At 43.9% G+C, this 21410-nt stretch overlaps 1 protein-coding gene across 1 annotated transcript; it reads right to left on the minus strand.

The window, feature by feature from the left end:
• Positions 1 to 344: 344 nt before the first annotated feature.
• On the minus strand, positions 345 to 21056 carry si:ch73-105b23.6 (fibrillin-1). Its single transcript, XM_037124760.1, has 23 exons — positions 19469 to 21056; positions 18234 to 18356; positions 16098 to 18092; positions 15300 to 15433; positions 14642 to 14809; positions 14280 to 14459; positions 12851 to 13442; positions 12159 to 12308; positions 11808 to 12025; positions 11397 to 11478; positions 10939 to 11229; positions 10323 to 10559; positions 10081 to 10233; positions 9495 to 9673; positions 8218 to 8410; positions 7981 to 8100; positions 7773 to 7892; positions 6733 to 6753; positions 6527 to 6588; positions 6221 to 6413; positions 6003 to 6131; positions 5551 to 5686; positions 345 to 1275 (listed from the first exon to the last, which is right to left on the minus strand). The coding sequence occupies exons 1-23, from the start codon at positions 21054 to 21056 to the stop codon at positions 1134 to 1136; spliced, it is 7206 nt and encodes a 2401-aa protein (XP_036980655.1). The 3' UTR covers positions 345 to 1133.
• Positions 21057 to 21410: the final 354 nt, after the last annotated feature.

Raw genomic sequence — 21410 nt, forward strand, 5'->3', positions numbered from 1 at the left:
AAATGGTACTTTGGGCATGATCGCTGTTAAAGACAGAGTCCTCGCACAGGACTATGAACTATGAGCAGCTTCAGCCTGACATGTATGAGCTTACAGGAGGTCAATGTGACATTCAGTTTTTGCTCTCCAGTGGGAGTTGTGAGGTCAGGGTGAGGCAGAGAGAAACTCCCCGGAGTTGATAAAGACTGACTGTCTCGCTCAAGGACACTTGATACTGTTGACCAATATAAAGTTAAACCTTAAACTACAATTACATCACCCACCGATAAAGTGACGTATTTGTTACAACACCAACACCAGAGTGGCTTTGTTCTTGAAATAACACCACCACAGCACAGCGTTGCTAAAGTGGCACTTTTAATGATTTACAATATATTTACACAACTTTTTTTGACTTGCAGTGGCGGTCCAGCTTTAGAAAAGAAAGCTGCCTGTTGAAACACTGAATTACTCTGCTGTGGTAAATGAACTGGGACACAATCCAGCAATCAACATTAATTTAGAGCGTAATTCTAAAGTGAGAAAAATGCTTTTAGGGAACAGTGATGCCTGCTTGCAAGTGTTCACAAAATAATGACACATAAATTCAGTGATGGGCTGGTGATTATGAGTGATACTGAACTTTTAGAGATGGATGATATACAGTGTATGACTAGACCCATATCAACCTTGATATTAAATAAGACAGTACAGAGGGCAGTAGCCTGACGCCAGGTAGTCTGGCAAATGCTAATGTTGCTATCAAAAGAGGCTGTTGGCCTGGTATCAGCTGGAAGCCAAAGACCACTGCAGTGGTTTACTTTTCATCACCATCTCCAGCCAAGAGCTGCTCGAGTTCTGCTGGCTCAGACTAGCTGTAAACTGTTGTCCAGGCGAAAAATCTTCCAGCTCAAACTCGGCAGGTCCATCGCTCAGCAGAGAGGACTGCGAATAATTGACTTTAAAAGTTAGTTGTTACGATATAAATTAGAGTCATTCATCTTGTCGTTCTAAAACAAATACAGCAGCTTCAAAGGTGCTTGCACTCTGTTTGAAAGTCTGTGCATTTCTGCGTGCAAGTGTGTGCGCTCATTACCATCTGTGTTAGTAACTCACACCTATGCTAGTACGTGTGTGTGTGGTTTTAGCATGCGCTATCTGTGGCGCTGCCTGGGCGTGATGTTGTCTATGATCCGTGGGCTGCAGTGGGTGATGTAGTGCAGGGCAGGGTCATTGTAGTTGAAGGGCGGAGGGTTGTACTGCTCCTGGATGTGGTCTGGCAACAAGTGGGGGAGGCTAGAAGAAAGCACATAAGATAATCAGAATGTGGGAGCACACAAGAAATCGCTGTAGTTTAAATTTCAAATATGTAAATAATTAATATGAATAACAACTTAACTCAAGACTTAAGTAAAGCTCAGGTATAATTCCCAACAGTAATAATGTACATTGAAATATACATTTAACTGAGCTTTAAGTATTAGTTGTTTAATAGTAGTTAAGTGACTTAATTCTTATATACACCACCAGTGGAACATACAAATGCACATTTTCTTAAGTATATCTTGACGCAAAAGATTAAGAGTATAAATACTTGTGAGTACAACCCAGGTATACCAAAGCACAATTTTGTCAAGTCTGTCTCTGATAAGAACATAAAAAGTGAACTGAAAGGCATCCTGTTATTTTTAGTATAAGACATGTATACTAATAACACACTTGAATAAACATTTAGTAAGTGTAGCTTGCACCATGTGGATCTTCATGTGCAGTAAAAATGTTACCTAGTGCTGATGCACCACATCTCTCAATGTCAGGAGTTACGTTTCTGCACATTTTGTACCTTTCGCACTGAATTCCTGGCTCTAATTAGTTCTGTCTGTCTATAATTCTCCATACAGTAAACAATTAGTTTTCGGCACTTTATGGAAATGTTTGGATGGGCAGCGGTTGTTGTGGAGTACTCAGTGACTCAAATATCCCACGAATATTCATGTGGGCTCTAGCCTAGATTTTCTGAGTGTTGAAAGATGCTGAAATCTGGGGCTAAAGCTGATTATAAGCACAACGTACACATTCCCGACGCTCCTCTAGACTCACTGTTGTCTGATTCGCAGCTCAGATGTCTTGGATTGCATATGATTATGGTTGTGCAAATATGTACGTCCTCTCTGATAATGAGATACAGATGGTGCAACCTGGTGTGCCATGTATCATCCCACTTGCCCACTGGCTGTTCAAACCTCTTCAGACCCTTTATTTGTTCCTTGATTACAATTAATTTCGTGAAATGTTGCTCAGGCCAAACTGCAACCAACGTCCTCAGATTTTATAAATACACTGATTTTAAAGTATTTTATAGACGGAAGGCTGCGAAACAACGTGAAAACGTAGTGTGAAGCTATAAAGGAGCACTGGAACACATTAAAGGAAACATCATATCCCACACATCTGGGACTTTCAGCACTGTTATATCATACCATATAATCCAAGTGTCTTTATCTGTCTGTCTCGTTGAAAGACAACAGCAAAACCTCTACCCGGGCTGTTCGCTCATTCACTCTAATCTAACAACATAATCCCACAATGCTGGCGCTGACCCGGGCCATTATATCCATAGGGTCTAGTTGACAGATAGCAGAGAAAGCAGGCCAGTCATCAGGGGGATTATGTGTCTCTATTGCCCACTAACACCTGGCCCAGATGCCATACATCTGCACACACATGCTAGATAGAGCCAAGGACACATTATCATTATTACGATGCGCAGATACACTGCTGTACACATTCACACACACGTACACATCTGAATATTAGATGTACTTAAGCAGCTACAGCAGATTTCCAGTCAACATGGTGCATTCAGCTTTGTTTTTAAATCCAGCTGTGATCAGATTTTTTTATGATGGCATTACTGTACGTGCCACCGACACTAGTGTGGTTAAGTAATTCCAATCTCTTTATCCTGACTGATGTTTCAGTCAGTCAGTCGGTCAGTTTGGTCGGGAACTCATGTATGACCTCTCCTTACTGTCTGTAGTAAATACAAAAATACATCTTCTGGTATCCCTGCACACTTTATCCAATCAGGACAGAGAACTTCATAAAGAGGCAGTCCTGTCTGCTCATGAACACGCAGGATTCTCTTGTTTGCCGACAGTTGTGGAACAGGGAAATTTACCAATTTCAGCGCTCACGGTGAAGCGCCATACGACCAAATAGTGAAGTGACAAAGTGAAGAAAACTGCTTGAAGGAAAGAACAAGGCAAAGAGAGCTGCCTTGAGATAAAAGAGAGGAGGAAGGTCTATTGCTAACAGCAACACATACAGCAGCTTCAGTAGCATTCTTAGATAAGAAGATTAATGCTATTCTTACATCTGCACAGTAAATATAAGGCTGCTTATCTTAGCTTAGCATAGCATAAAAACTGAAAACAGCAAGACTGGCGCCATTCAAAGGTAACCATTTAGCTATCACTTAATAGCTTCGTTTTATCCACACAACATAGAAGTTAGTGCTCCCAGCTCAGAAAATAGTCCACAATTACACATTTTTACACAGTTTTGAACAAAGAATAAAATGTGTTTAACATATTTTGTTACGTGGAGACAGAGGTAGGCTAGCTGTTTCCCCCTGTTCCTGTCTTTATGCTAAGCTAAGCTAACTGGCTGCTGCTTCACATATATCATAATGACAGAGTCGTATCAATTCTCTCATCTGACTTGTAGCAAGAAAGCAAAGTTCCTGGTACAAAGTATATCTATTTATTATGTTCCAACACAGGGTTGTATAACCAAATGACAGCTGTATTTGCTTTATGCTCATTACAAATCAGAAATTATATCAATGGATGAATAAACAAGAAGCCATAAAAATTTAAATATTTTTTATGGTGAGTGTTGAGGATGACCTCAGGAGTCTCACAGTCTGGGGGGAGAAGCTGCTCTGTAGTCTGGTTGTATGACCGCAGATAATAACTCAGGCAGCAGGTCAGACAGACTGTAGCTGGGATGCTTATCTGGGATGGTTATCAGTGTTCTGGCCCATTTTATTCAACATCTGTAGAGCCTGGCTGTCTTGGGCCTAAGACATCCTGAAGCATGTTTCCTGACAGTCAAAGTACTCTCTGATGAACTTAGACTGCATGATTTAATGATGCTGTTTTAGCCATTTTCCTGTGAACAACATCTCTATTCTGTATGTGTTACCCTCATCATTAGATTGGTTTACTGTATATTCCATCTGTAAATATTCCACAGTGTTACCCAAGTGCAGTTTCATAACTCGGACCAAAGCTGTTAGTAGGAAGTGTTTTTGTTTAATATAGTAAGAGAGTGGGCAGTCCGTCCTCCGACTGAGAAGTTAAATACTAGAAGACAGTGCTGCAGCAGCACTACAGAGGACAGGATTTAAAGCCTTCAAGTTGCTGTAAACGATTGTCTCTGGGCAGACCTACTTGACTACTGTACCTTGAAATACTGAGTGTATAACTCTCCTTCTCCCTCTGTCTCTGTGTGTGTGTGTGTGTGTGTGTGTGTGTGTGTGTGCAGTTCTCTGCAGCAGTACATTTTGTGGTGACCTGCACTGAACCCTGCCCAAAAGAGCTGCTGACCCACCTAAACACATTTTTCTATTCATTAGCGTTTTAGTGGACCATGATGGTCTCGTCATTGTTTCGAAGGCCTGCAAAGCTACAAACATAGACTTGTGCTGTACCACTCATTATATGCCATAAAACAGGTCTGATGTGAGGTGCTCAATTGTTAAATGGATGAAAAATGAACAGACAGCATTTCTATTCTTAGATCCATATCATTAGTGTGGTGAAAAACGTTTCAAACGAAAAAGTAATGTTGATACAACAATCAAAAGCAAGTCGATGGCTTTCTTGGAGGCTCCAAGTGGTTGCTTCCAAGGACTCCATAGCCATAGGCTACATAAAATTTGGCCAAAATTTGATTTATTGGAATATAGGTTATGGTTTCAAAGAGGAAAAATGTAATAATCATCCGGCTGAGGATTGTCTATGGCTGTATATATTTATTGTTTCTGTTTTTTTTTTGTCAAAACAGGGTCACCACTACCATTGTATCTTTAAGTTGATTAGAGTTACAGATGTTTCAGAAACACCTTTCAAGCCTGCATCGATGATTTGAGACTCAAAATAAAAAGATGTTCTGTTAAGATATATTAATTATCTACACAAAACAGCAGATGAATATCATCACCAGGTGCTTTGATTAAAACAACCTGTATAATCGAACTAAAATGCAAGAAATATCTCACTCAGATCTACTTCAAACTTGGCAGGTTAGTGTCAAATCTGGTGAAATGCAATGATGTAATCATCCAGATATTAAATTGTAAATATCAAACATGTTTCATATATTGGGGTGGTCATGATGAGTCTGTGAGCAGGCTGGGAGGCTTAACCCCTCACATTACCAGATAAAGCATATAGCATTGTTATAAACTTTCAAAAATAATCAGTCATTAAAAAGTCATGCATGTTGTGTATAAAGTCAAAATTGTATTTAAATTCTAGTTAATGTGCTGTTGTTGTTACTCACTCTCCGGTGACAGTCCTCCTGCAGCAGCAGAAGCAGGCCAGCGCAGCCAGGAGCAGCAGCAGAAGCAGAGGGATGCCGATGCCCAGGACCAGGCCCAGAACGAGGTCTGTCTCCTTATCATTCACCTGGTCTCTGTCTGCAGAGGGTGGAGTCAAACAAAGTCACGACAAACATTTTTAATAAAGGCTCTTATCACAGTCACGAAATGCAGAGTGCAGAGTGAGAGAGGACGCCATAAATGTTAAAATGTCATTCGCAGGTTAGTGAATCACAGAAACTGTGCAATGATTTTCTATTAAATCACCTACATTGTCACCAACGCTGTTAAAGCTATGAAAGCCATTTCTGAGAGGCATTTTATGGGTCACGCCCTCAGTTATAAAATAGATCTTGACGGTTTATTAGCTCACAGTCATTGCCGTGCCTGCAGGATGGAGGTAAAGTTTGCTCACCTATTACGCAGGACTGGCTTTCGTCCACATCAGTCGTGCCGTTGCAGACACACCTGTAGCCTCCATACGTGTTGGCACAGAGGGCAGGATGGACACACGCCGCCTCCTTGGCCTTACACTCATCCAGATCTGTAAGTGAAACAGTGCAATATATGATATTATTTATAGTTACTATGCAGAAAAAAATCACTGCAAGTATTAGGGTTCTGGTAGTTTACCATCGACTTCCACGGATCTGATGTCATAGTGGGTGCTGACTCGGGCCAGGTAGTCTCTGATGTACCAGTGAGGCGTGTCACTGGACATGTTGATGCGATATTCAGCCACACCTGGACTGGAGCTCTGCCCCAGGTCCTTCTTACTGGCATTGTAGAATTTATTTTGGAAACCCAGCGACAGAATGTCCACCAGCTGAGGGAGAAGTCGAAATAGCATTATGAAGTATTAGCATTTGTTGAAATCATATTACTACCTCTACATGTCACTAATAGATATGTAATTAACCATGACTGGCATTCACACACCTGCTTGAGTCCGTCAGACCTGTCGTTCCTCCAGCCCACAGAGACGTTGAATACGTTACACCCTGCAGAGACAGAACAGCAGCAACATCTGTGTGATGACCTCTTGTGACCATGTATGGGCACGTTTGCCATGGTAACACCAGAGGAAGAGCAAAGCTGTGATAAAGTTCATGAATCTATAGATGGACGCATAAGGAAAGTCTTACCTGGAGGATTGGCAGAGTCACCTGCAGAGAAACACATCAGTCAAAGATGAATTAAATATTCATTGGACATGTTCGCTCTGCTGCAGAGGACAAACTACACCCACACAGCTAAATTCAGATATTTTAGACTGAATATGAATTATCATTTCAATATAATTTGCCATTCTTCAGATAAGATGCTCACTTAAAGTGGAAACAGACTCAAGTTTAAGGTGTCATGAAAGTTATATTTTATGTGTGTGTGCAACTGGTAATGCACGTAAAAGTTCATGTTGTGACCCACCAGGGATTTTATTACACTTGACAGACACTTTAAGGTAGCTGTCAGATAAAGAGTAGAGCTGCACAGTTTAACTCTTGTGGATATTATTTGGACTTTTGAATGTACAGATTTAAAGAAGTGATTACATTGAGTACAGTTCTGCTCAAGGGAATAACGAGCCGTCTTTTGCTTTCATCTGCAAGAGAAGTCGTGGAAATTACCAGTTTTTATTGTGCGCAACATGAAAGTACCCAAAAAAAACAAACAAAAATGGATTCCTCACATAAGCCATATTTCTTCCTTCAAGAAAGTGAAATGCAAATATAAGACATAGACAGTATTTTTAACCCTCAAATGACTAATTCCACAGTCATAGACATCTTTATTTCCCAAGTGACATGAATCTCACAACACATGATTTTTCCCTATTGCAACCCTTCATCCCACATGACCTGAATGAAGGAGAAAATATATAACACAGTTGTACCTGAAAGGTCATCTTAAAGCCATGATTACAAACTACCATCTTGAATATGTATTATTAACTGTGTTTGGTTTTTGTTTCTTTGTTTTCTCGTTGAAAGTCACATAAAATACAAAGGAATCCCTCGATGTGACTCGTCAACACAACATGGAAGGCATCAAGTAACTTTTAACTTTTTTTTGCAGTAGATTTTAGCTCCTCGGAGCCTCTAGATGGTGATGTTTCTATCTTGAAGAGTCCCATTCTGGCCAGATACATTAGATGAATTGAAAAAAAGGACGATTGTCCACATACCACATCGATCAGTGTCCTTGGTTTTCTGGTATCTACAGAAGCAGTCGACGGAGCCGGGCTTGTTCTTGCACTCAAACTTAGCGTTGGGACACGTTGCGAGCTCCTCACACTCGTTTATATCTACAACACAGACAAAGACAGCTGTGTGGTGAAAACATTGTAAAGTAACATGCTATCATCCATACTGAAGTGTTGGGAGGTTCAGTACCTGTGCAGTTTTGTCCGTTTCCTGTGAAGCCAGTCTTGCATGTGCAGGTGTAGTTGTGTTTGGTGCTGCGGCAGTCGGCATCTTTGTGGCAAGGGAAGGGGAATGGAGGGCTGCACATGTCTGAGTGGGTATATAGAGAGACGGGAATGAGGTAATTACAGCTTATGGGGTCCTTTTCTTTTCTCCAAACAGCACAGTGTAAATCCTGCGTGCAAAAATCATGCATGTGCTACAGACCATGCTCAAAGCACTTGTATCCCTGTTTTCCCGCGGACACAGTGTTATGAGGACACTCTCCACAGGTGAACTGGCCGGGCTTGGACTGTAAATGGCACTCCACCCCTCGGAAACAGGGTTTGCCTCGACACACGTCATCAGTGTTACCGCAGAACTTTCCACTGAAGCCCTTCGGACACATGCAGCCCACCACCTGGGAGGAAGAGGAATGAACAGAAAGGGACCGAAAGATTACAAAACTGCTTTCATCAATTCAGAAAAGACACCAGTTGTCCCACACTATGATCTGAATATAATCCAAAAATACCGTTCCCTCTCCTTCCCAAATCACCTAATACAGTTATTGTTATTATCAGGTACAATGACCCCTTAAGGAATGAAAACCAACCATGGGACGAACATCTTATCATACATAAATATTAAAATATATGATTGATGAGAGATGCAAATATACCACAAGAAACTTTCAACAGGTTTTGAAACAGTCTCAAATTAATGATGATAAATACACTTCCCGCTGATGATCTCATCTGATTGACGATTTCTGTAAAATTATTATAGTTATTTTAATGCCTCTCTCCAGCTCGATTCCGACTTATCTCGGTTTAATAATTCATGAAATGAAACTATTTTTTTTATAAGTGCTGAGCATGGCAAGTTTACTTTACCTTTTTCCCGAATTAATGGGTTGGACTGAGGTTTGCATGTGGGTGGAGCAAGGAGTTGTGAAATAAAAGTATGCTTAAAGGTGCCATACCTAAGAATTTTTATTTACTATATTCACAAATGAACTGAAATGATCAGCAGGATGTAAAGTTTTGATGTTATATATTGTTTTGCAAAAACATCTATTGTAGTCAGCTTGCCAACCAGCTAGCACCTTGCCACCTTGTTCCTTAAAAGGTGATCTGATAACAAATAACACCAGAACTCCCCCAGTGCTCTGAGCACCAAGTCCAGGCAGAGTCATGGTTAACTGACCTTACTAGCTAACAGCAGTTAGCAGTTAGCAGTTACCATGGTGATAATCTGCCTCCTATGCTTGGTGTTTGAAAATGAATGTACAGTGTATTACCATTTCTTACATGCTGCACCTTCAGAGGCTCTGAAGCACCCTCTGTTAGCATGCATAGAGTACTATGAGCCGTTGTCATGTCTGCTGCTTAAAAGGCTTCACCAAGAGAACACAACTTAAAACTGACTGCTTTGTGTCAGGCGATTACCGGCAGAGCAGAGTAAGGGAACCGTGCATTGGATGAGAGCATCTCAAAACTCACCTGGAACTTTCCCTGTTGGTGGTTTTCAGAGATGCTGCCATACTGGCAGGTCCCTCCGTTGAGGCAGTTGCAGACGCGCAGGACGGGGGTGAACAGAGAGCTGGTGAGCCTGTCACTGAGTTTGATGGTCAGTGTGACAGGCTGTGTGCTGAGGAGGGTCCATGTCAGGAGCCCGTCACCTGGAGCGGAACATCGTATAACAGTACTGTAGAGCCGGCACAATGCTCATGTTCATACATAATCACATTCATATGAAAAATAACATCACAAGAGCATGATGGGGTTTGTAAAAAGCCGTGTTGTTGTCTTCCTTTGGTTTGAGAAAAAGAACATATGAGTAATTTGAGTTTGAATAATATTTTGTGTGATAGCATTAGTAAAATTCCTTTCATATTCTTCTGCCAGTCTTTTTTGTATTCAGTGGGCCTTTGCATGTCTCTCTCTGTGTGACCCATCTACTGACTCAGCTCTACAACGTCCAATCTGCCGAAAACCGCAATGTCATCTGTAACATCGATGGAGGAGGAGTGATCTCTTAGGTATGATGTTTTGAGATTAACCGCGTGAGTGTGTTTGTGTCTCTCACCGCTGCCTATAGAGGCCCCTGGAGGCCTGGGATAGAGCAGTGAGTAGGTGATCGGGTCTCCATTTGGGTCCGCGGCATCAATCTGAATGTTGACAGTTGAGTTGACCTTACAGCGGATCACGGAGGGCGCTGTCACTATCGGAGGCATGTTACCTGGCAGAACACAATGATACCTCGTCAAATTAGCATGGGGTCAATGATGAAACGCAAAAACCTTTCCAAAAATAGTTTGGCCATCTCACCATAGACCCGAGCCAGATTTTGATATTGCTTCTTGGCGTCCAGAGTCTGCAGGCCCACGTCAGTGCTGTTGGATGCGAGGGTGTCGTGGACGCACTGCATGCTGCCTTCACAGGTTCTCCTCAGGTCCTCCACCTGAGCAGGACTGATGCTTTCCAGCAGGGTTTTAGAGGAGACAGGCGCCAGTGGAACCTGTGGAGGTCGAGAGAACAACAGGCTTTCCGGGACTGGAACTGCCCCTAGACACACACACACACACACACACACACACACACACACATTGGCACAGAGTTAGGGATAGATGTTGGGTCAGGGACTGTCCCTACTTAAACTGGCTAGATGATGGCACAAAATGTTCAGCACTGGGAGTCGACCAATTACACAACGTAACAATACATGTAAAGACGTCCCAGTGGAGATGGTGGCCTGTGGATGTCATAGACCCGGTATTCAAATAGCAAATACTCAACAGGGGCCGCAGAAGAACTCTTGGGGTAGAACCAGCAATAAAGAGTTTTTGAACCCAACAGTCTCCACTCCTGAATATTCATGCTATGAATACATGAAAACTTTGTATGTCTCTAATGGTCTGTAATTGTGGATCTACGGTCCACTCACAGGACAAGCCAAAGTCGTGCAGTCTCTCCTCTGAGGGGGGGTTGAGGTCTGCCGAGAGGAGGAGCCTGCCGTCCGACATGAGGAAATCATCGGAGCGGTTGGAGCTCCAGAGACCCATCAGTCCCACGGTACGGTTGTAGAAGGCCTGAGGAACCTCCACCATGGCCGCCAGCTGATTGTGGCCTGCAACCCGCCACACCACCACATGCAGGCCGCCAGCGTACACTGCAGCACAGCGAGTCAGTGACAGACAGCGCACAGCAAAGTCCTTCTCGCCCACATGCGCGACACCTGAAAGCACAGTTATGTTACATAGTTATCTATTATACTGTTATTATACTTCTGTCATATGATCAAGATGGCAGATACTTTGGTCTTCAATCGCTTTTCAACAAAACAACATGTGTTGTTCTCCTCCTTCCACCATTATATGCCCAGAAGTGTGTGGTGATCATTACCAACTCTGACTGGAACCTCAACATCATCCACAAACACCTTCAGCCCGTCTCCCTCCTCCCTCTTTTCACATCTCCATTCAATCTGAAAAAAACAAACAAATAATGAATATCAGAGAAATTACAGGTTCAAGTACAAAATGTTTTGATATTACTGTTTGTGTGCAGATATAACAAACAAGATAAAACATATTAATTAGTCCGTTTTAGAAGCGTTGGTGAGCTTATTTGTTTAGTTTGGACAAAATTTGGCAAGCTGTCTCCCTTTGCTCTTCATGAGAGCAGTGTTATATCGCCTCATCCAGCCGCCACACAGAAGGCGAAGAGGCTTGTTTTTCTGAAGGGAATTTACACACAAAGTTTCTGAAATACGCACACAGCTACTGTCTTCCCTCTACACACTAACATCCTGACCTTGCCGATGCCCTGGTGGAAGGCAGCCATGCGCACCACCACTGGGAACTCGATGATCCCCTGTGCTTCTGTGTGCTGCTTGTCCGTCTGTCCTTGCAGGGTGAAGATATTAGAGCCGGTGGAGGAGGAGAGACGCAGGATCACAAACTCTCCGAGGGCCTTGAAGGAGTACTCCGTCCCGTCGAAGGTGATGAAATGGAGACTGCCGTACACCATGGCTGCAACGGCAACACGGATAAGAGAGGTTTAGTCGGAGATAATTAGATTTCATCACCCTACAGTCTTCTTTGATTAAAGGTAGACTATAGAGGAGGTTTTAACTTGTTCTGTTTACTGAGGAGACTCCCTCACCTACACCCTGTGACGCCTTCTTAGCCGGGTTGCAGCCATCATGGCTGGCCCAGCTGTAGCCTTGGCAACGGTCCAGTGGTCTCTTGTTCAGGTAAAGGTGGCACAGAGGAGACTCGATACAACACCACTGGAAGGGCAGGAGATCTTCATCTGGAGAGAGACGGCTGATTAAATATTTACACAGTAAGTCAAGTGGTCGTCAGACTGTCCTGATTGCGGAAGGTTGCAGGTTTGATCCCAGATAGACTACTGTCTGCCAACTTTGTCCGTGAGCAAGGCAGTAACATCTTGCAGTATTTGTACGAATATTTTAAGGAACAAACCTTTTTCTGTGTGTGAAAACATTCAAAATCTGTCATTAATATGAGCTGATCAAATGTGTCTGGGAATTACTGAATTCTAAAATCAAAAAACTCAGATTGGAGAGACAGGGTTTAGGTCTTCCTTTGGTCCTCAAACATAACTTTGTATATGGTGCCATGACTTTTTCATGACTCATATTTACAGCAGATCTTGACTTTGACTCAACTAATGCTGTCATGAAACATCATAGAAACATCACCTAATAGCTAATAGACTTGATATTTGACACCATCAGGGTTGTACTGTAAATTAAAATTTTATGGTGGATTTGATCAAATACAAAGAAAATAATAAATACCTGAAATCAAATCAAATAAACTATGTATTACCGATATGTTTTTGTATGCTGTGTCCGGAGAAGTAGCGTTCATTGTACCCAGCCAGCAGGGGACCATCCGGCTCATACACACATCTCTTCCCTGAACCGTACTTGTTGGATAGGACGGATTTGAAGATGTGCCCGCCTGCGCCGCCCCACCGCTGACCCCTCAGCTTCTTCACCCTTGAACCCGGATCAGCTGTATCCTGCAAGAATGACAGGTCCCCCAGAGCCTGGGTGCGAGTGCAGGGGCATGAAAACAACCCCTTCATCCACTCAGCGGGGTCAGGCTCCTTCATCGCCCACGCCTGACACCTGATACCAAGATCCACATCGGACCCCTCCGGTCCAGTCAGATCATAAGCCAGCTGGCCTAACTGCCTCGTGATCCCTTTCACCTCCTGAGGACGGTATCTGCCCCCAGGCCCGAAAAGGTTTTCTGGAGGGACAGTTGTCTCTTTGTAGGATGTTTTTCCATCCGAGTAGCCGATGAGAGCGTTGTGGTACAGCCGCTGGCCTGGACCCCAAAGCATGTCCCCATATCGCAGGAGGGCAAATGAACGCGTTCCATCCGTGGTCAGGATACACTGGAAAGTGTTAGTCTGAAAATAATAAATCAGACCTGTTTCACTTATCAAGTACAGTGAAAGCCTCTTTTAAGTGTCTTTGCTATAATTTACCCTGACTTTAATCGATCTGTGTATAATTTACAAACATTTCAGTGTATTCTAACCAAATTCTCACTCTGCAATAATAACAAGATTTGGAAAAAAAAAAAGGATATTGCAAGAAGACACAAAACCGACAGGTGGCTACAAATATCACCAAAACCTGCATTCGAGGCCTGCAGGGAGAAACAGCCCCAAGGTGGCACCAAAGTTTAACAAAACAGAACAAGCCTTCTAGGAGGGATGACTTCCTCACATTGCACAAAACAAAAGCTTACAAAGTAGGACAGGCATGAGAGCAAACGGTTACACTCCATCGCACCTTTCACTGAGACGAGTGCATAAGAGGTTTGAGGGAAAGGTAGACCTTCGGTTTCAAATAACAACGATAGGAATCCTTCTGTTTATCCTTAATGGTGTGTTTTATCCTATAGAGACACAGATATTTAGTCAGCTATTTTGTCACATTCCCAGTTGATAATTAATACACTGTATCAGGATTATACAAGTATATAAACTAAATAGTCACTGTGTGGGAGAGAGAAGAAAAAACCCAGAGCATGTTTTAAGATTTCAAAGATGAAAATAAAAGCCCAGCCGTCATTTCTGCAATGTACTGCTTCAAACATGAATCTGTTATTATTTAACACATGTTGCAACACTTGTCTTGATTTTGGTACTGAAAAAATATATAGACTCCGACTCAGAAAAATTAGATACATTAATTCTGCTTCTGTTTTCAAAGTTTAACGCAATACTGGATCATTGTACCTCTGAGATGTTGATCTTCTGATAGGAGACGGGCATCACATGGTCCCAGGTGATCTTGAGGATCCAGGAAGGGTTGAAGGCAGGCTTGTTTCTCAGCTCCTCAAACTTTGTCACCTCGTCTGCTGTACGATTAAACACGATCTGGGAGTAGACGTCTGACTTATCCAACTCATGATATTCCTAAAAAGGAGAAACAAAAGACAATGAACAGTAATATAAAGCACAAGTTGCTGCTTAAGGCTGTGAATCATTCTGATGTTTGCATAAAAAAAAAACACTATTAATTTACTAAGTAAACTAAACTAACTAATTCCTGTCTAATTTTGACTCCAGCCAGCCCGTGATCCCTGGTGACATCTGACCTGATAGAACAGCCGTCCGTCCCCCTGAGTGAGGTCGGCATCATCCCAAAACACAGCCAGAAGCGACACATTCATGTCTTCAGGGAAACCACTTGCAAAAGGAGCCGGGAACAGGTGCTGCTCATTCTCAGCTACAGATTGAAACTGGACGAGGCCGTTATCAGAAAACTGAGAAGTAAGAGAGAGAACTGTTTTTGCAATTTATTGAAGTGAAGCATGTTCCACTATTACTGCTGTCCTTAAGCGAAACATTTAAGCCCCATGGGGATCACAGACTGTTTTGGTAAAGCGTAATAAATCATGTTAAAGTTGCTGTGCTATCAAGTATCACACTCGAGCAGTTTGTCATATTCCACTCGGCATCACTGATATCTCTGCCATCGAGGTTATGTTTAAAATCCTGTCCAAGCCAAAAGATACACATTTAATTTGCCTGAGGATTAGGTCATGGCCCAAAGAGAGACTGAGACATTTTGGATTGCACTGTTTTAAGAATTTCTTCCAAGATAGATGTAACATTCGGATGCAAATATTTCTCAACATTCCCCATTATTTAAAAATAATCAGTATACAACCTTGACAGAGATATCATAACATGGACTCCTTTCTATCTTTCTAATCGTTGTAATGTTTCAGTGAAATGCACTTTGAAACTCACATAAATCCTGTGGTACAATTTTCCCATAAAGGGGAACAATATTGTTGGTGTGATATACGGGGAATTTCCATCTTCTGTGTCGATCTCGACCCCTTTATCACCAACCTCTGCTCCGAAGGGGTACAGGTTGCTCTCTGGTGGGGAAGCACAGACAGTTAAGTGGTAAATAAGCTACATTATATTGTCATTAACCAAACAAACCTGTTTAGCTGCTAGCATGTGGACTGTTAAAGCTGTCTTTTTGTATAGTAATTCCGTAGTACTGTTCCTTTGAAAAACAAAAAATAATAATAATAATATTGGTTTTGTTATAATCTGTTCAAATTCTTCTCATTTGGATGCCCAGTTGCCTTGTCTGTAAGCTAGGCTATTGATGCCCTCTTTGCTAATGGACAAAACTATCCGCACACTAAACACTGTGTAGGATAGTGATGACACCAAAGCTCCTGAGAGTTTATGTGATGAAGGATTTGGGATTTGATACCATACATACAAAACACTTGTGGATAAAGGTAAGGTTGGTTGCGGGCTTTGCGAACTGTAGCTTAATGTCTTACGGGAATGTTAGCTTGTCAGTCAGTGAGGCAGCAGAGGAACCATGAAGGACCAAAACATCAGTTTTAAAATGTAGCTTAGGTGACTCAAGTGTAAATGATTTTTTTGTGATCTTTCAAAATAGTTTTCACATTCAAAGAAAAGCAATAATTACACAGAAAAAGTACTCAAAAAACATGGCAGACACATGCAGATGTCTAGGTATGATTATCAAGACAGGTGATTTAGGAAGGCATAGCTAACCCCTCTGAGTCATCATCCTGCACACTGTGCTGTTTTCGGGACAGGAGCAGCTGTAAGAGCCTGGCAGGTTGGTGCAAGATGTTTCCCCAGGACACGTCGTGGGTGACACACACTCATCCAAGTCAACACATCCTCCATTTCCACGACCACTGTGTTTGGTAGCGTTCCAGCCGTGACCACAAGAGCACTTGAACCCTCCCACATGATTGGAGCAGGAGGCAGCAGAGTGACACTGTCCATCAGCCTGTTGGCACTCATCAACATCTATGCACAGTAGTCCAACACTCACGAAGCCGGGATTGCACACACATACAAATGACCCTGGGGTGTTATGGCAGCGAGCTAGAGGGTGGCAGGGCTTGGTCAGAGCGACACACTCATCCACGTCTTTGCACCATGAGCCATTTCCCGCAAATCCAAGGGGGCAGTGGCATGAAAAGGAGCCAGGGGTGTTCCAGCACCGCGCCAAGGGGTGGCACGGCGAATCCTCACATTCATTGGTGTCGACGCATATCTGATTCTCCTCGTGATATCCTAGTGGACAAGAGCAGCTGTACGCTCCAGGCAGGTTAGTGCACACCTGGTCAAGGCGGCAGGTGGCGTTGTCCTTGCATTCGTCGATATCCTCACAGTCCAGGCTGGTGGGCCTGTACCCAGGATAACATAGACAGAAGAAGGATCCCGCTGTGTTGTTACATGATGAGTTCTCAGGGCAAGGGGTGCCATCTGAGTCGTGACACTCATCGACATCCTGACACTCCGTGCCATTCAGAAAAAATCCCTCATTACAAGGGCAATGAAAAGACCCAGGGATGTTGATGCATGTAGAATGGGGCTGACACACCGAGGAGTTAAGGGAGTCTGAGCATTCATCTACATCCATGCAATCTGTCCCGTTGCTCCAGAATCCTTTGAAGCATTCACAGTAATAGGAGCCGATGGCATTCATACACGTGCCATTAGTGCAAAGCTCTCCCGGCTCCGCTGCGGCACATTCATCAATGTCCGCACACAAATCACCCACACTGGAGAACCCACCATCGCAAATGCACAGGTGGCTTCCGTTGGTGTTGATGCACGTGCTATGCTCAGGGCAGGTAGAGTTGAGAAGGCACTCATTGATATCCTCACAGTCTGTGTTGTTGCCTTGGTAGCCTTCCCAGCACTCACAGACAAAAGATCCAACTGTGTTTAGGCAGTTGGAGAAATTAGGGCACTGGATGAGGCCGAGGGAGCACTCATCTATGTCCAAACACAGAGAGTCATTGCCTGAGAAGCCTGCATCACAGGTACATCGGTAGCTCCCCTCTGTGTTAGAGCAGGTACTGTTGTCAGGGCAGGTGAAGTCCCCTGTCACACATTCATCCACGTCCTCACAATGTGTCCCATTGTCTTGAAAACCTTCCCAGCAGTCACAGACATAAGAGCCATTAGTGTTGAGGCAGAATGAGAAGGCAGGGCATGCTTGATTTTGCGATTGGTCGCATTCATCCACATCGGAGCATTCGGTGCCACTTCCTTCATAACCAACAACGCACTGGCAGTAGAGGGAGCCCCGGTGTGGGTGGCACGCGGCAAACGGATGGCAGACACTACTAGCATTCAGGCAGGTGTCTTCACTCACACATGTGCCCTCGTCGTACACCACGTCCATGATACACGAGCAGTTGTAGGAACCAGGGGTGTTGCTGCAAGTCATGTTGCTGCCACAGGTTGTAGCCAGCTGACATTCATCCACATCCTCACAGACAAAGCCATCACCCTGGTATCCTTCCAGGCAGTGGCAGATGTAGGACCCGTTTGTGTTGCGACACGAGGCCTGGGCACTGCAGTTGTGTGGCAGGGTGGAGTTCTGCTCACATTCATTCACATCCTGGCAGTCAAAGCCATCGCCCTCCATCCCAGGCGGACAGGCACAGTAGAAAGATCCAGGTGTGTTTGTGCAGTTGGCAACTGGATGGCATCCTCCATTTTGGATTTGGCACTCATCAAAGTCTATAATTTATCCAAAATGGGACAGTGTCAGGCAAACAGCCCCAAATGGTGCTAAAAGAGAGCTCACAGGAGAGTCCACTTATGGAGTAAAAAACAAACAGCTGATGTAACAGATTGCCATAAAGAGGAAATGATACCTACCAGAGCAGTTCTTTCCGTCCCCTGTGAAGCCGCTGAAACAGAAACAGGAATGGCTGCCTACTGTGTTGACACACCGGGCAAACTCACTGCACTCCTGCTGTCCTGTCTCACACTCATTCACATCTAGTAAGGTGATGGAGAAACAGGGAGAGACATAAGGAAGAGAAGGAGGGAGATAAGTAAGTTCAACAACATCCCATCAAAAGAAAGATTTAATGTTTCCTGCGTGTTAGCTGAGTTTTACAGGCAAGCTTTTATTTAGATGTGAGGTACAACAAATCACTTATTAAAATCTGTGGGAACTCTTCTGACTTATAGAGAGGAGGAGTGATTGGTGTGTCCCTCTTTTTCTGTTCCCTTCTTTCCTGTCTACGCCCCCAACCCCCGCAGGAATTTTTTTTTTTTCATTTTATAACAGAAAAATAAATACAAAAATGTTCTTCGACAGTATTCCTGTGTATCTAAAAGTTATATGACAGAATCATTCCTTGCTTCATAGTTCCTGTGATTTCTGCATGCCCAGTATATTCAATTAGATCAAGTTGCCATATCAAATAATCAAATATTTTCAATCCACCTCCTGCATGCCATTTCTAGTATGTGTAGCATCAGCTTCAACTCACCTTCCAAACTAAAAGCAGTCACTGATGGCTCTCTGAAAAAATGCTCTCAGTGTTCTCATTAAGAGTAAGGATCTGATTTTTGATAGTTAAAGTGTTCCCCAAGGTACTGAAAGTGTTTTGCATTCGAAAATTACAATAAAAAAGCACCCTTACCCAAACACTGTGATCCGTTGAGAGCGTAGCCTTTTTGGCAGACACAGGAAAACGATCCTGGGATATTCATGCATTCTGTGTTGTTTTCTGGACAAATGTTCTCTCTTTGACACTCATCTATGTCGGAGCAAGTCAGCCCATCACCCACAAAACCCAGGTCACACACACACTGGTATCCAGCAGGCGAACGGTGGCACAGGCCATGATTGTGGCAGGCAGGGTCACACAGCGGACTTGGTGACACACAGGTTTCATTCAGCGCAACTGTGCCGTTCAAACAAGAGCAGACATGAGCACCAGGCGAGTTGATACAGTTTGAGAAGGCTGGGCAGGAGGAATCAGAGAGCGCACACTCATCCACATCTTCACAGGAGAAGCCATCACCATTGAAACCCTGCTGACAGGAGCACGAGAAGTCACCAATGAAGTTGGTGCAAAGCGCCCGTGGGTGGCATGTACCTTCTGCAGAACACTCATCTACATCTTCACACCGGCTGCCGTTTGCTGTAAAACCTCGCTTGCAGGTGCAAGTGTGGGACCCAATGGTGTTGAGGCACGTGGCATTGATATGGCAAGGGTTGTCATTACACTCATCCATATCAACGCAGTCCATGTTGCTGGCAGGGCGGTAGTACCCAGCCAGGCAGGGGCACTCAAATGATCCGTCGGTGTTCTTGCACTCTTCATTCACTCTACACGGACTCTTTAGTTCCTTACACTCATTTATATCCTGGCATAGAGTCTTGTTAACCAAGATGAAGCCTGACTCACACTGGCAAGTGAAGGAACCCTGGTTGTTGACACATGTAGCTTTGTTTCTGCACCCTCCATTATCTACCAGACACTCGTTCACGTCACTGCATTGGATCTTCCCATCCCCAGAAAACCCCACCTGACAGGTGCAGTTGTAAGAGCCAGGAAGGTTCATGCAACGGGCTTTGGAGTGGCACTGCTTTTCCTGCGAGCACTCATCCACATCCACACAGGTGAACCCATTTCCTCTGTACCCTTCTTTACACTGGCAAGTGAAGGAGCCAGGTGAGTTTGTGCATGTTGAAAAGGGGCTGCAGAGGCCTGCCACACACTCATCCAGGTCATGGCACTTGGAGTTATTAAAGATGAAGCCTTTGCCACAGTCGCAATAATATGACCCACCAGTGTTGACACAGGTAGTGGTAGAGGGGCAGATGTTGGGTGTTCCACACTCATTAATGTCTTCGCACAGCCGGCCGTCTCCCACAAAACCTCCCAGACAGGAGCATTCGTAACTCCCCAGCCTGTTGATGCAAGCGGCATTCGGGTCGCATTGATTATCTTCATTGCATTCATTTATGTCTGCACACGTCAGTCCATTTCCTACAAAACCTCTGTTGCAGGTACACTGAAATGACCCCATGGAGTTCACACAGTCTGCATATAGACTGCAGATGTTCTTTGCACATTCATCAATGTCCACACAGCTCTGCCCGTTACTTTCAAAGCCACTGCTGCACGTGCAGCGGTAGGTGCCAGGAAGATTTTTGCAACCTCTGTAACCAAGTGAGGAAGAACACACATAAGGAGTCTCTGAGCATTCATCAATGTCAAGACACAGGTAGTTTCCGTTGCCCTTATAGCCAGCATTACAGGTACACACATAGGACCCAGGGTTGTTGGTGCAGGTGGCATTCCAATGGCAGATCCTATGGTTAGCACATTCATTAATATCAGTACACTGGAAGCCGTCACCCTCGTAGCCAACTTTACACTTGCACTTTCGCCCACCCTCAAAGTTACTACAGAGGGCACTGGCATGGCAGCCCCCATTTTCTTTTTGGCACTCATCAATGTCGTCACACTTGGTGCCATCTCCAATGTATCCGCTGAGGCAGACACAGCTGTAGCTGCCTAAAGTGTTGTTGCAGCTGGCTTGTGCGTGACATCTGTGCAGGCCACTGAGACATTCATCAATGTCGCTGCATAGCAAACCATCGCCCTGGTAGCCCATGCGGCAAGCACAGGTGAAGTTGTTGTTGACCTTCAGACACTCGGCCTGAGGGTGGCACATGCTGCCTGCTGCCTTGCAGTCACTCGGGTCAGCAACTGAAAAGGAAAAGTAGGGTGGAGGAATACAGAATCGGATTATCTGTCAGTGCAATTCTTTTAAATAGGGAGCATTTGTAATTTGATGTCTGCTGTTTGTGAGATGCATCAGTTTCACTGAAGGTAAGATACCTGCCCAGCAAGTATCCAGCAGTGCAAGTAGACTTATCAGCCACAGGAGTAGAAACCTGTGACAGCAAAGGAAAGAAGATTATGAGAATGGGCCCTTGCCCTTTAAAGTGTTACATCTCTCTTAAACCATGGGCATCCTATTTGCTTCTTCTTGAAATCTTGAATACTAAGTACAGGAGAGATATCA

This window comes from Acanthopagrus latus, chromosome 15 (genome assembly GCF_904848185.1).
Source record: "Acanthopagrus latus isolate v.2019 chromosome 15, fAcaLat1.1, whole genome shotgun sequence".
Classification (NCBI taxonomy): Eukaryota; Metazoa; Chordata; class Actinopteri; order Spariformes; family Sparidae; genus Acanthopagrus; species Acanthopagrus latus.

What these genes read in the sequence shown, in the direction of transcription:
- si:ch73-105b23.6 (XM_037124760.1), bottom strand. Translation starts at nt 21,056, where the DNA reads ATGTGCCACCCTCAGGCCGAGTGTCTGAAGGTCAACAACAACTTCACC. An exon ending in ATACAAGTGCTTTGAGCATG is followed by an intron (nt 8,101 to 8,217) that starts GTCTGTAGCACA and finishes ATACCCACTCAG; the next exon opens with ACATGTGCAGCCCTCCATTC. An exon ending in AAGCCAGTCCTGCGTAATAG is followed by an intron (nt 5,687 to 6,002) that starts GTGAGCAAACTT and finishes CACCCTCTGCAG; the next exon opens with ACAGAGACCAGGTGAATGAT.